Here is a 12,962-nt window from a genome sequence, read left to right as displayed (position 1 = left end):
GTGTTGACAGTGTCAGACACGCGGTTGTTCTGCCATTCGGACAAGCTTCCATCCATTGCTGGGTTGTCATTGAGTTGGTAAAGAAACTTTCTTTCCCATTGCATTTTTTATATAAATATAATTCATGCATTATATTACACTATTCTTAAATTGCTTATTTTTTTTTGGTTGTTTCTTGTTGAACTATTCTTAAAGATTCATCCTTTTATATATATAATGTCTATTGCTGATGAAGTAGTGTGTTTTTGGATGTTCAGATTACAGGTTTTTTTTGTAGTCTAACTCATCAATCATCATCATAATTCATAATGGGTTCTAAATCAAATTTAAAACATGGGTCATCTATGGTTAGAAAGATAACCCAATTGAGCAATGATATGGATCAAGAAACTGAGAGTGCGAGTGGAAATGTTGGTCTTAATACCTACTCAGTGCAAATTCCAAAAACACCTGATAACCAACCTATGGCTATGGACATTTCTCTTGAGAGATCAACTTCTAGGAGAGTCGAGGATCAATATGCGTCGAGTTCGATGTTTACCGGCGGTTTTAATCAGGTTACAAGAGCCCAATTGAAGGATAAGGTGATTGAGTCTGAGTCCAGCCATCCGCAGATGGCTGGAACTAAAGGGTCGGCGTGTGCAGTTCCGGGGTGTGATGGAAAGGTTATGAATGATGAAAGAGGGTTGGATTTACTTCCTTGTGATTGTGGTTACAAGATTTGTAGGGATTGTTATAGAGATAGTTTGAGGATTGGTGAAGGGATTTGTCCTGGATGCAAAGAGCCTTACCAAGAGGAGCAAGAGATGGAGGAAGAGGCTGCTCATGTGGTCAATCAACGGGAATCACTACCTTTGTCACCGAGTGCTGGCGCGTCGAAGATGGAGAGGAGATTGTCGTTGATGAAATCCGGGCCTTTGATGAGGAGTCAAACTAATGAATTTGATCATGCTCAATGGTTATTTGAGACTAAAGGGAGTTATGGATATGGAAATGCTGTGTGGCCTAAAGATTCTGAGGATGATGCTAGTTCGGATTGGATGGGTGGTGACCCTAATGTTTTCCAAGAAAAGGCGTGGAGGCCTTTGACTCGGAAATTGAGTATCTCTGCCGCAATTCTCAGTCCTTATCGGTATGATTACCTTTTCCTCTTAGTTTCTTTTACCCTGCTTGTGGAGATGAATTTTTTGGGATTGGATTTTCTTATTGATGTGCCAACGAATATTTTTTGATGATGGTCTTTTAATCTTGTTGGAGTCCTTAATATCTGATATTCAATCTGAATATAGTTTTTTTTGTTGAGGTGTTGGTTAGTAAATTTGAATATAATTTCTTATCAGTAAATTGATTCCAAACATATCAATTATATTAACTCACTTGTTCCGTGAATTTTGATTTGCTTGCCTTCTGATTCATAATTTTGACCATTTCCTTCTGTTGGTTTTTATTAGTTCTATTTGCCTTGCTGTTGGAATTGATGACATTCTAATATATGATCTATCTATTTTATGTGATAGTATTTGAATCAACATATAATCTAAATTTCATTATGCTGTTTTAACTTTCAGACTCATAATATTAGCTCGGATGGTAATTCTCGTTTTCTTCCTAAAGTGGAGGGTAGAAAATCCAAACGATGATGCACTCTGGCTGTGGAGCATGTCTGTAGTTTGTGAAATCTGGTTTGCATTCTCCTGGCTTCTTGATCAGCTCCCTAAACTCTTTCCGATAAACCGTGTTGCTGATTTGGATGTTTTGAAAGAGAAGTTTGAAACTCCTAGTCCAACAAATCCAAGTGGAAAATCCGATCTTCCAGGAATCGATATGTTTGTGTCAACTGCTGATCCAGAAAAAGAACCGCCCCTTGTTACTGCAAATACTATTCTTTCTATTCTAGCGGCTGATTATCCTGTTGAGAAACTTTCGTGTTATGTCTCTGATGATGGTGGTTCGCTTCTAACTTTTGAGGCCATGGCGGAGGCAGCAAGTTTTGCCAATTTGTGGGTTCCTTTTTGTCGGAAGCATGACATTGAACCTAGGAACCCAGAATCTTATTTTAGTCTAAAGAGAGATCCCTACAAGAACAAAGTACGCTCCGACTTTGTAAGGGACCGGAGAAGGGTGAAGCGTGAGTATGATGAATTCAAGGTTCGGATTAATGGCCTCCCTGATTCAATCCGGAGGCGCGCTGACGCTTATAATGCTAGAGAGGAGATCAAAGCTATGAAGCTGTGGAGAGAGGCTGAAAATGATGAACCAATGGAGAATTTGAAAATTCCTAAAGCTACTTGGATGGCTGATGGTACTCACTGGCCCGGGACTTGGACACATTCTGCACCCGAGCATTCTCGTAGTGATCATGCCAGTATCATACAGGTAATAATCAGTCTTTACGACTCTTCATCGTATTGCTAAGATTCATTCATGTTCTCAGTTGTTAAAATTCACACACAGAATTAGGGTCTGATTGGATTAACTTATTTGAGGTTATTCACTAGCATAAGTACTTATGAGACTTTGAGAGAGCTTATAGAAACAACTTATGTCATGTCCATAAGCTGTTTTCCACTTATTTCTATATGCTCTTCAGGATAGCTTACGAAAACAACTTATAATTTATATGAAAATAGTTTGACTTTAGTTATAATAGTAGGTTATACTTAAGCACTTATATGAAATTTTATTGCTGTTTGATCTATAAACATCAAATGTGCTAATAATATGAACTTTTTCAAATGCAGGTAATGTTGAAACCTCCAAGTGATGAGCCACTGAGTTGCACACCATCAGATTCAAATGCCATGGATTTGACTGAAGTTGATATACGACTTCCTATACTTGTCTATGTTTCTCGCGAAAAGCGACCGGGCTATGATCACAACAAGAAGGCTGGTGCCATGAATGCCCTAGTTCGAGCTTCGGCCATTATGTCCAATGGCCCTTTCATACTTAATCTTGACTGTGACCATTACATATATAACTCTCAGGCACTGAGGGAAGGTATGTGTTACATGATGGACCGCGATGGGGACAGGATCTGCTATGTTCAATTTCCTCAAAGGTTTGAAGGAATTGACCCTTCTGATCGATATGCTAATCATAATACTGTCTTCTTTGATGTCAATATGCGAGCTCTTGACGGGATTCAGGGTCCTGTATATGTTGGCACCGGATGTCTATTTCGAAGAACTGCACTTTATGGTTTTGATCCGCCTCGGGTGCAAGAAGAGGCTGCCAGTTGGTTCGGTAGTAAGAAAAAGAAATCCTCATCAGTTGCTTCGGTCCCTGAAGTAGGTTCTGAAGAGGACCAGTCTTTTAGGAATGGAAGCATTGACGATGAAGAAATGATTACTTCTCTTATTCCTAAGAAATTCGGCAACTCGAGTCTTTTTGTTGATTCAATCAGGGTGGCAGAGTTTCAAGGTAGACCACTTGCTGATCATCCGTCAATAAAAAATGGACGTCAACCCGGCGCTCTGACACTTCGTCGAGATCTTCTTGATGCTGCTACTGTCGCTGAGGCGATCAACGTCATCTCGTGCTGGTATGAAGATAAAACAGAATGGGGTGATAGAGTTGGATGGATTTACGGGTCGGTAACTGAGGATGTTGTGACAGGTTATAGAATGCACAATAGAGGATGGAGATCTGTCTATTGTGTTACCAAGAGGGATGCCTTCCGAGGTACCGCTCCAATCAATCTGACCGACCGCCTTCATCAAGTTCTTCGATGGGCAACTGGCTCAGTCGAAATATTCTTTTCGCGCAACAACGCTCTTTTTGCTAACACTAGATTGAAATTTCTGCAAAGGATTGCTTATCTTAATGTCGGAATCTATCCATTCACTTCCATCTTCCTTGTCGTTTACTGCTTCCTCCCGGCGCTTTCGCTTTTCTCCGGTCAATTCATTGTCCAATCTCTTAAAGTCACTTTCTTAGTATACCTCATGGGAATCACAGTGACACTTATTCTCCTCGCTGCTCTCGAGATCAAGTGGTCAGGTATCGAACTTGAAGAATGGTGGCGAAACGAGCAATTCTGGTTAATTGGAGGCACAAGTGCACATCTAGCTGCTGTTCTTCAAGGCCTACTTAAGGTAGTAGCCGGCATTGAAATTTCGTTCACTTTAACTTCAAAATCCTCCGGCGACGACGAAAACGATGAATACGCTGAACTATATCTCATCAAATGGTCTTCCTTAATGATACTACCAATCACAATCATGATGGTTAATTTGATAGCGATTGCGGTCGCGGTTAGTAGGACTATATATAGCGACGATCGACAATGGAGTAGTTTACTTGGAGGTGTATTTTTCAGCTTTTGGGTATTGGCTCATTTATATCCATTTGCAAAAGGACTTATGGGTAGAAGAGGTAGAACACCAACTATTGTTTTTGTTTGGTCAGCTTTAATAGCAATCACTATATCACTTTTATGGGTTGCTATTGATCCTCCTTCTGGTCAAAATCAAATTGGAGGCTCATTCCAATTCCCTTGATTTTTATAGTGCTTATAACTTTTTGAAGTAGCACTTGTAAGTAACTCAAACAAGTTTTTTTTCTCTTTCATTGGTCACATTTTCTAGTTACCAATCATTGTTTGCTATGCTATATTGATCATAGAAGAACATTAATATACTTTTTTTTTTCTCATTCTTATTGACTCTTTCTCTATGGTTTTGTGACATTGGAGTATTTTTTTTAGTGGAGTCATATGAAGTTGAGAGGATTTTGGTGTTAGATTACATTAAATTGAATTGTGAATATGATATCACAAAGGATGATAAAGTTGGACTCTTTAAAAAGGAGTTTTTTTTTACTAAACTTAGAAAATAATAATTTTGATTTAATTTAAAGTACATGTGATATTAGGATATAGATATACACTTTAGAGGAGCATTTTTTAATTGGGTATAAAATTGTTTTTTTGGGATCATGTTGAATGTTTGAGATATCCTTATCAAAAGCATTGTTTGGTGCTTCATTTTCATGAGAAAATAGAATCATGGGAGTGACAGGAATTTTGATTGCTTGTAGATAAGGCAACACATTCACACTATCAATGAATTTGGACCCTTTTATTCATATGTCAGTTATCACTCAACATCATTATATTTTTAACTTCCAAAAATCAATCGATGGTTGCAGTTTCATTAATTAGAATAATTTAAAACTTAAGTAATTAAATGTGGTCAAAATTTAAGGTACCAAAACCCGCATACTACTATTTTCTTTTTATTATTTTGGAAAGAAATTAATATTTCGATGGAGTTAGTTATTGATTTTCTATTTTTAATTTTTTAAAAACTAAAATCAGTTTTAGGTTTGCTTTTCAATTTTAGTTTTGACTTTTTAGTTTTCAGTTTTAAATTGTAATTTTTAATTGAGTTGTAGTTTTTATTTTATTTGAATTAAATCTTTAAGGCTAAATTTTTATTTTTTACTTTTTATTTTAAATTGAACCAATCACACACACACATATATATATATATATATATATATATATATATATATATATATATATTTTTTTTTTGATAAAATACTTCAAACAAAATTTATACTTTAGAAAAAAAATCATATTTGAAACCTCGCAACATTAATTTTTAATGTTGTTTTTTTAGTATGTTATTTGATGTAATATAAATATATAATTAGACATAGATAAAAAGAAAATGAAACAATTCAAATCACATTTATTAGATTGAATGTGATTTTTTGTAAAAGTCAATCCATACCAAGGATGAACGATTTTCCCGCTAAAATGAATCCTCTCGCCATTTGGATGGGAGAGGTTAAGAGGGAAACAAAATATTAAAGAGAAAGCTAGAAAGGAGAGAAAGTATTTTTTTTTTAAATAACCTCTGTTGGACAATAAATAGTAAAAGAAAATTGCCATTCCAAACTTAGACTTTGAATTAATTATTTTATTTTTTTCATTATCTTCTTTTAAGAATTTGCATTTTGCGTTTGTACTATTGTTTTAATGTTCTTTTTTTATTTATTAAAAAAGTAAAAAAAATAAATATAATAAAACAATAACTAATAATAATATAAATTCATGAAAATTATTAAAAATATATAAAATTACAACAAAAAATACATAAGTTAAGTATAAAGTTATTAGAAACATTTGATATTGACCATATAGTCTATATTTTAGGATCGTAATGCAATATTTCACATTCATATAAAGTCAATATTATATTATAACTGAAACAGACGTTTAAGATAAAGTGTCATGAAAATACGAATTATGTTGGATAATGAGTCATACTAAAATATGTTATCTAAATGTTACTAGTAAATGTACTTAATTTATGTAATTTTTTGTTATAATTTTATATATTTTTAATAATTTTCATGATATTTATTATTAATTATTGGGTTATTATAGCTATTTTTTATGTTTTTCAATTAAAAAATTAAAAAGTAGTACAAAATTGGCCTTGCAAAAGGCAATTTCCTAAAAAAAAAATAAAGAAAAAATTAATTCAAAGTCTTAGTTTGAAAGGAGGACTTATTAATATTTAAAAACAAGATATATTGGTGTGTTGTTTTTTTAAAAAAAAAAGTTATTTAAAAGAAAAACCTTTAAAGAAAGTCTACAGAGAAGATTTTTTGAAAAGATCCAAACTCTTTATTATTAATTGAACTAACCCGTTTACAATATACGATCATACATACAGTTACATGAGATGAGATAGATTTTAAAATTATTGTGTTTGTTAAAACATCAATGTTATAAAATATTCTAAATTCAGGGACGGATCTAAGGATTTAAAGGTGGGCTACATCCCATTTCTAGATACAAACTTGTTAAGATATTAATATAATTATATTATTTTTTAAATACCATAGTAATAATTTTATATAAAGAATATTAAGAAAAAAAAATTTATTCGATTGATTTCTGAATTCATCTCTGTTTCCAACTTTTTTTTTAAAAGTAAGACTTTTCCTTTTACTTCGTAAATCATGAGTCATGACCGTCTCTAATTTATTTTACCATAGTTTGAACTTTGAAGATATGTCCATTAAATTATATTTCTAGTCAGAATATTAAATATATAATGTACGAAGTTCAACACGCTGGTTAATTAATTGGGTGACTTTCCCCCAATTTTGATATATTTCTATTTAATTTTATACAGTCTAATGAATCTAACTCTCATTTCCTCTTCATGCAGGGTCATTCAAAGAAAATTCAACTACTAGTGGAGTGGGCAATGCGACATTGATTACTTGACTCAAAGTGCTTTAGAAATTGGGCTAAACTTTTTGATTTTGTGTATAAAATGAAATTCAATCACAACAAAATTGTTGGCACATTTAAGTGATTGGGCCTGTACAAATAATTAATTAAGGCCGTCCATGGTTTTGGTCAAATAAGCAGCACATATATATCCCCCACCCACCAGGGAGACTTTAAACAATATCCCTTGTTAGTCGTTACAACTGAAAATAGATAAGCTCAATCTTTTAGGGTTAGGGTGTATCCCCCATCTTCAAGATGAATAGTGAAAAGTGTATGATCACTTATGTGAGACAAATTGAAACTTGTGACGCGTTGTATGTTGAAATGGGGTTATGTATATGTGTATAGATATGACGCGCAGATAAGAGATTATGCATCTTCAAATAGAAAATAATTCAAATGTCTTAGTTCACATGGTGATTGACAACTCCAAAATCAAATGTAATATCTCAATTTTTACACGTCGTATTAACAAGTTACATATAGATTGGTAAATTGAGATCAATCATACTTGAAAGGAAGAGAATCGAGTTGTTGATTGGCTTGCTAATTTTAGTTTAATTTTATACTCTTTTGATTTGTGTACTATAAAGATTTCTCTTAGATAGTTAAAAAAAAAAATTAAAATAATATCCCTGGAACTTGTATGTCTCATAAATGTATCTTAAATATTATAATTTTTCTTTAGCTTTACTCTCTTTTCATACAAGTTTAGAGATGCTATCTTAAAGGAATTTTTTTTAACTATTTAAATAGATATATAATTTGCTCAATCAAAATTAATAAAAGCTGTGTGACCCATCAATAAAGGCTGATCTTTTCTAGCAATTAAATACTCTATCCATTCCTCTTTAATTGTTATTTGAGAACTCTTTATTACTTTTAATAGAATCGTTTATTTTTTCATATAATATTTTTAATAATTTATTATTTCATTTTATTTATTATTTTTTTCTAAAATAAATAATAATAAAATATTATTGATAAAATAATAATTAATTTTATATTGAACTCTTAATACTATGAATAAATATGAATACAAATTTTCATTAAATGCAATCATAAAAAAGAAAAGAACAAAGTAATTAATAAATAGTTTTCACCTCATCAAACAAAAAGTTACCTACTCTAGTTTTATTTTATACACACCTACACTTATACTAAAGTACGACTTCTTATTTATTTCTCTAAATTTTTAATTACAAGAAATGTCAAACAAAGAAAACTCTTAACTAAAAATTAACTTTTTCTAGAACGAAGAAAATTGAATTAAAAGAGTTTATGTTGAAAGAAACACTTTATAAACCTTACATAGAGCTTTCACACTTTTTCTTAATTTGTATTATTTACATATTATTATATTTTCTTATATAAAAGGCTACTCCCAAGGAATCTCAAACCCTACTCACAAATTTTCTAGTCGCAACTATTTCCTTACCACCTTAGTGAGTTTAATGGAGAGTGAAGTGCACATGTATACTTACTACTACTTTATCTTCATTTATTGATTTCTTTTGTTTCTATGTTACTACCATCTCTTTGCTTTCTTTCATGCTAACCACCTACCTTATACTACCTTTTAAACCTTATCCCTCAAACTTTGACCATAATTATATTGCTATTATTACTCATAACCATTTTTTTTTTCTCATGCTCTAAGGCAATGATAATTTGGAAATCCGTTTTTAGCTGGCTAGATTGGTTTCATGTAGGTTTGGGTAGTGTAGTGGTGGATAATTTTTTGACGTTTCATTCATTGATGAAAGGGAAAAATGCAAATAAAGTATCTAATCTAGTTTGGTTAGCTTCTACTTAATGCATTTGGTTGCAAATAAATAACATTTTATTTAAAGGGAATGTGACAAATTTGGGGGAGGTGGTAGATAATAATATCAAAAAATTGTCTTGGTGATGGTTTATTAATTGGAGGATAGAGTTTAAAATTTAGGTTTTTCAAATTAGTGGAATAATTCTCTATCTTGTCTTCAAAGAATATGATTTTATCTATTTTGTAATAAGTTTAGAGTATTTCATATACTCTCTTAATAAATTTGCTTATAAAAGAACTCCGTAAATTTTCTGTATACTTTTTATTATTTTTCATAACAGATGATCGCTTTGCAAAGAAAAATTAATTTAAGTACTATTAGTATCATGTAGAAAGACCAATGTCTCACATGTCATGTGTTAGTTAGTCTTCGTTTCTCTTCTGGTGAAATTTTTTTAAAACAAATGAGAGGGAGATAAATTATTACGTGGGAATTAGGGTTGTTCAAAAAAATTAAAAATTGAACTAAACTGCCGAACTGAACTGATTTATAAAAATTAAGAACCGAATTGTTTTCGAACTGATTTTTTAAAACTAAAATTGAACCGAACCGGTTTATCAATTTTAAAAATCGAATCGAATCAGTTTTTAGTTTGAAAAAAACTAAATCAAATCGGTTTTTATTTCAAAAAACTTGAATCGAATTTGTTTATTTAGAAGTAATTAGGGGTAATTATGTTAAATTTGGCCTATACGAACAAAAAACTAAGTTAAACTGGTCCAGTTCGATTCAAAGTAATAAACCGGTTCACCAGTTTATAAAACAGTTCGGTTCTATTTTTTGAACGAAAAATCGTTTCGATTCAATTTTCAAACGGTTCTAGTTCAGAACTGAACTTTGTCCACCCCTAATGGAAACCACCCTTTTCAATGAATAAAATGGTAAGCTTTTGAATTTTAAATTTTAAATTTTAAATTTATAAAATATTAAGCTGTTCTATCAATTTTTTAAAGTTAAAAAGGAAAATTTATTCTACCAACTATTTTAAGAATCTTTTACCTACAAGTTAAAAAGTTCAAAAAATATTTTAATTTATGTTAAACAGTTTAAAGAACAACTTGATATTTCATAATTTTAAATTTTCAACTTGTGCTTATAATTTCATAATTCAAAATAGTATAAATTTACTCAAATTATTATTAATAAAGATGGGGATAACAATTTTACAAACATGTCAAATGAAATTTGAAGGACATCACTTTTTATGTAAATAGAGTCAATTTATTAACTAGAAGATGATGGACTTAACTATTTACAATCTATATGCAGAATGCTGTTAAATAAAGTAGAAAACTCGATAAGAAAACATAAATTTAGAGAGGCGCACATGTTTTTTTTGCTAGAAAATATGTTCTATGATTAGCTTCAAGGAAGATGTGACAAAGAGAAGTACTTCAATTATGAAGATGAAAGAGAGAATAAACCTCTTTCAAGAGAGGTTGGAGACTCAGTAGAGTAGAAGACACATCATTTTTGACCATGTTGATAAGAGGTTTAGAGTCGTTTTCAAAGAGATTGTTTTTTAAAACTCATATTTCGAGCCATGCTAACACTATGAAGAAGTACCCAAACTTCAGCAAAAAGAACATGTTCAAAGCCTAGGTTACCATAGTAACCAGTACAATAATGACCATTCTCATCACGAATGAGTCCGCCAAATGATGAATTGTAGGTAATAGGTTGAATGATATCATCTACATTTGCCTTATAATATTCAGATGGGGATGCTTCCTGTAATTTCAATACGAGTGTTCTTGTGTTCCCAAAACCCAGGAAATTTACTAGTCTCTTTAACATATGAACATAATGTTGCATTTAAATTCAAAAATTCATGTATAAATGTATAAATTAAAGTTTGAGAACACAAGTTCATTCATATTCTTTCAAAGCCTCCAAACTATGATCCCCAAACAAGTAGGCCAAGACCAAAAAACACAATCAATATTATCATTAGAGATATTCCAATTCAACCAAACACTCATTTCTAAACTAAATAATCGACTACACTTAGCTGAATTTACTATGCTCAAGCATTTATTGAAGTACATCCTTTGACATTAGATATATAATTCATCCCATCATAATCTCAAAAATCTTACTTACCATAAATTGGAAGTTCATCTTATAGTAAATATTTCGTATTTATAAAATAAAAATACAAGAAAGGCCAGCTACAAACGAACCATTACACACTATTATACTTTTGATTTATTCTTTAGTGCACTCATACAGATTCATATACCGAATTATATTCCACCTACTAAAACAACACACTAAGTAACAAAAGCATAACACCAAAGCACACTATTTTTTTAAGGACCAAATTATTATATAATAACTTATTTTATTTACGTCTACCAAGTAATTGATAATATGAAAATTAATCAAGGCCACAAAAAACCCATAAAAATGTCACTATTATATACATTTCATAAAATCATCACATAACACCTTGATTTGTGTCATCTACCACCGGAATTGAAGTTCGGCCTCCCCGCCTAGAATGCCAGCGGTGGCTCCCGCCGAATCTCAACCTTCCGGTTTCTTTAAATCTTTGTTTTTCTGAGGGTATAATATCACACTCTGGTAATGGCATAGGATATCTAATTGTATCATAACAATAAGAATAGTACATGTAACGCTGGCGAAACCTTCGCATCGCAAGACGACGCAAAGGGGTCACAGCAGCGTAGTCTTGAGCTTCGAGATGGGTATTTTGGTCCGAGCAAATTTCTCCGCCAGATACTTCTTGTATGGGATCAACAGAACAACCCTTAAGGACTAGGTCCTTAAATTCAACTACAAAAGGAGCATACTTATAGTTCACTTTGTATTTTCCACCGGATGTGGCCCAATTTGAGGCATCCCATATTGTAGAATACAATGACATTGGTTTGGATGGGTATTCACCTCCCATTTCCTCACTTCTTAATACCTCTCTAATTGGAACTTCATCAATGTAAAATCTGCAATAATTCAATTATGAGTATACTATTAATCTATTAAGTATAATTAATCATAACTATGCACAAATTTATTTAAAAAATATATTATAAGGTAGGTAGCATATATGTTTAATTTGATATATTCCCTTGAAATAAAAAAGAAATTTAATAATTTGATATATTCGTTTGGTAATCTAATAATTTGGTAATCTAATTAAAACTACTCCCGTGGCTTACCCATATTAATTAAAATATACACTTCACATCTTTCTTTATGGCACATGAACTAATTTTCCTTTATCTAAGTTCTACTTGTGACAATTTTAATTGGACTTGGGGCCACCTAACCTCCTAATTAACGTGCTTTGTGTGTGTGGTTTACAATTTTCAATTAGACTTATGGTCCACGTAATATTTCAAGGGGAATATTTCAGTCAAATTAATTCTAGAAGTACAAAATTGATAAATTATTATAAATATGCGTAAATATATTAAATTAATTCGTTATTTTCTTCTCAGCCCATAATCTATCAATTCAAGGGTTTGGCGTTAGAAGGACCATATTAATGGATAATAATTATGACTTAACAAAGGAGTCGTAATACGTGTATTATTATTATACGCGTAACGTAAAAATATGGATAAGCACAAATTTGTGTTAGAAAATTTATCATCATTCATCATCACAACCATAAAGAAAATGAAGAAAGTAACAATAAAAGCTACTACTATTGAATTGTAAAATAATTATATAGATATGAAAACAAAATTCTAGTTGGCTATGAGTACTGTGGGCCAGAATAATTATACCTATCTAAAATGGAAAAATAATCGATCCATATTATTCCAAAGTACCATCACTACAATCTAAAACAATCCTTTTGGTAATGAAAACTATAGGCTTTCAATCCTTTGCTAGGTCACACATAC

The 12,962-nt window shown here is 31.6% G+C and overlaps 2 protein-coding genes across 3 annotated transcripts in view; one reads left to right on the top strand and one right to left on the bottom strand.

Moving 5' to 3' along the window:
• LOC101509896 (cellulose synthase-like protein D3) overlaps nt 1-4,521 on the top strand; it is a 4,980-nt gene extending 459 nt beyond the window's left edge. The window contains exons 3-6 of one of the 2 annotated variants that reach the window (XM_004512413.4): nt 1-77; nt 258-1,132; nt 1,569-2,376; nt 2,742-4,521. In XM_004512413.4, coding sequence (XP_004512470.1) covers nt 309-1,132; nt 1,569-2,376; nt 2,742-4,502 — 3,393 coding nt within the window. In that variant the 5' untranslated portion in view covers nt 1-77; nt 258-308 and the 3' untranslated portion in view covers nt 4,503-4,521. Of the gene's footprint in view, nt 78-149; nt 1,133-1,568; nt 2,377-2,741 lie in introns of those variants that run through there. The other variant, XM_012719181.3, reaches the window with a different exon arrangement.
• A 6,688-nt stretch (nt 4,522-11,209) lies between these two features.
• Nucleotides 11,210-12,962, bottom strand: part of LOC101509574 (probable xyloglucan endotransglucosylase/hydrolase protein 30) — a 3,916-nt gene continuing 2,163 nt past the window's right edge. Inside the window, exon 4 of the mRNA XM_004512412.4 lies at nt 11,210-12,053. Coding sequence (XP_004512469.1) covers nt 11,528-12,053 — 526 coding nt within the window. The 3' untranslated portion in view covers nt 11,210-11,527. The remainder of the gene's footprint in view (nt 12,054-12,962) is intronic.

The sequence above is a fragment of the Cicer arietinum genome, chromosome 8 (genome assembly GCF_000331145.2).
Source record: "Cicer arietinum cultivar CDC Frontier isolate Library 1 chromosome 8, Cicar.CDCFrontier_v2.0, whole genome shotgun sequence".
In the NCBI taxonomy this organism is placed as follows: domain Eukaryota; kingdom Viridiplantae; phylum Streptophyta; class Magnoliopsida; order Fabales; family Fabaceae; genus Cicer; species Cicer arietinum.
The sequence above is the reverse complement of the archived record's forward strand: the minus strand, read 5'-3'. Positions and strand labels throughout refer to the sequence as shown.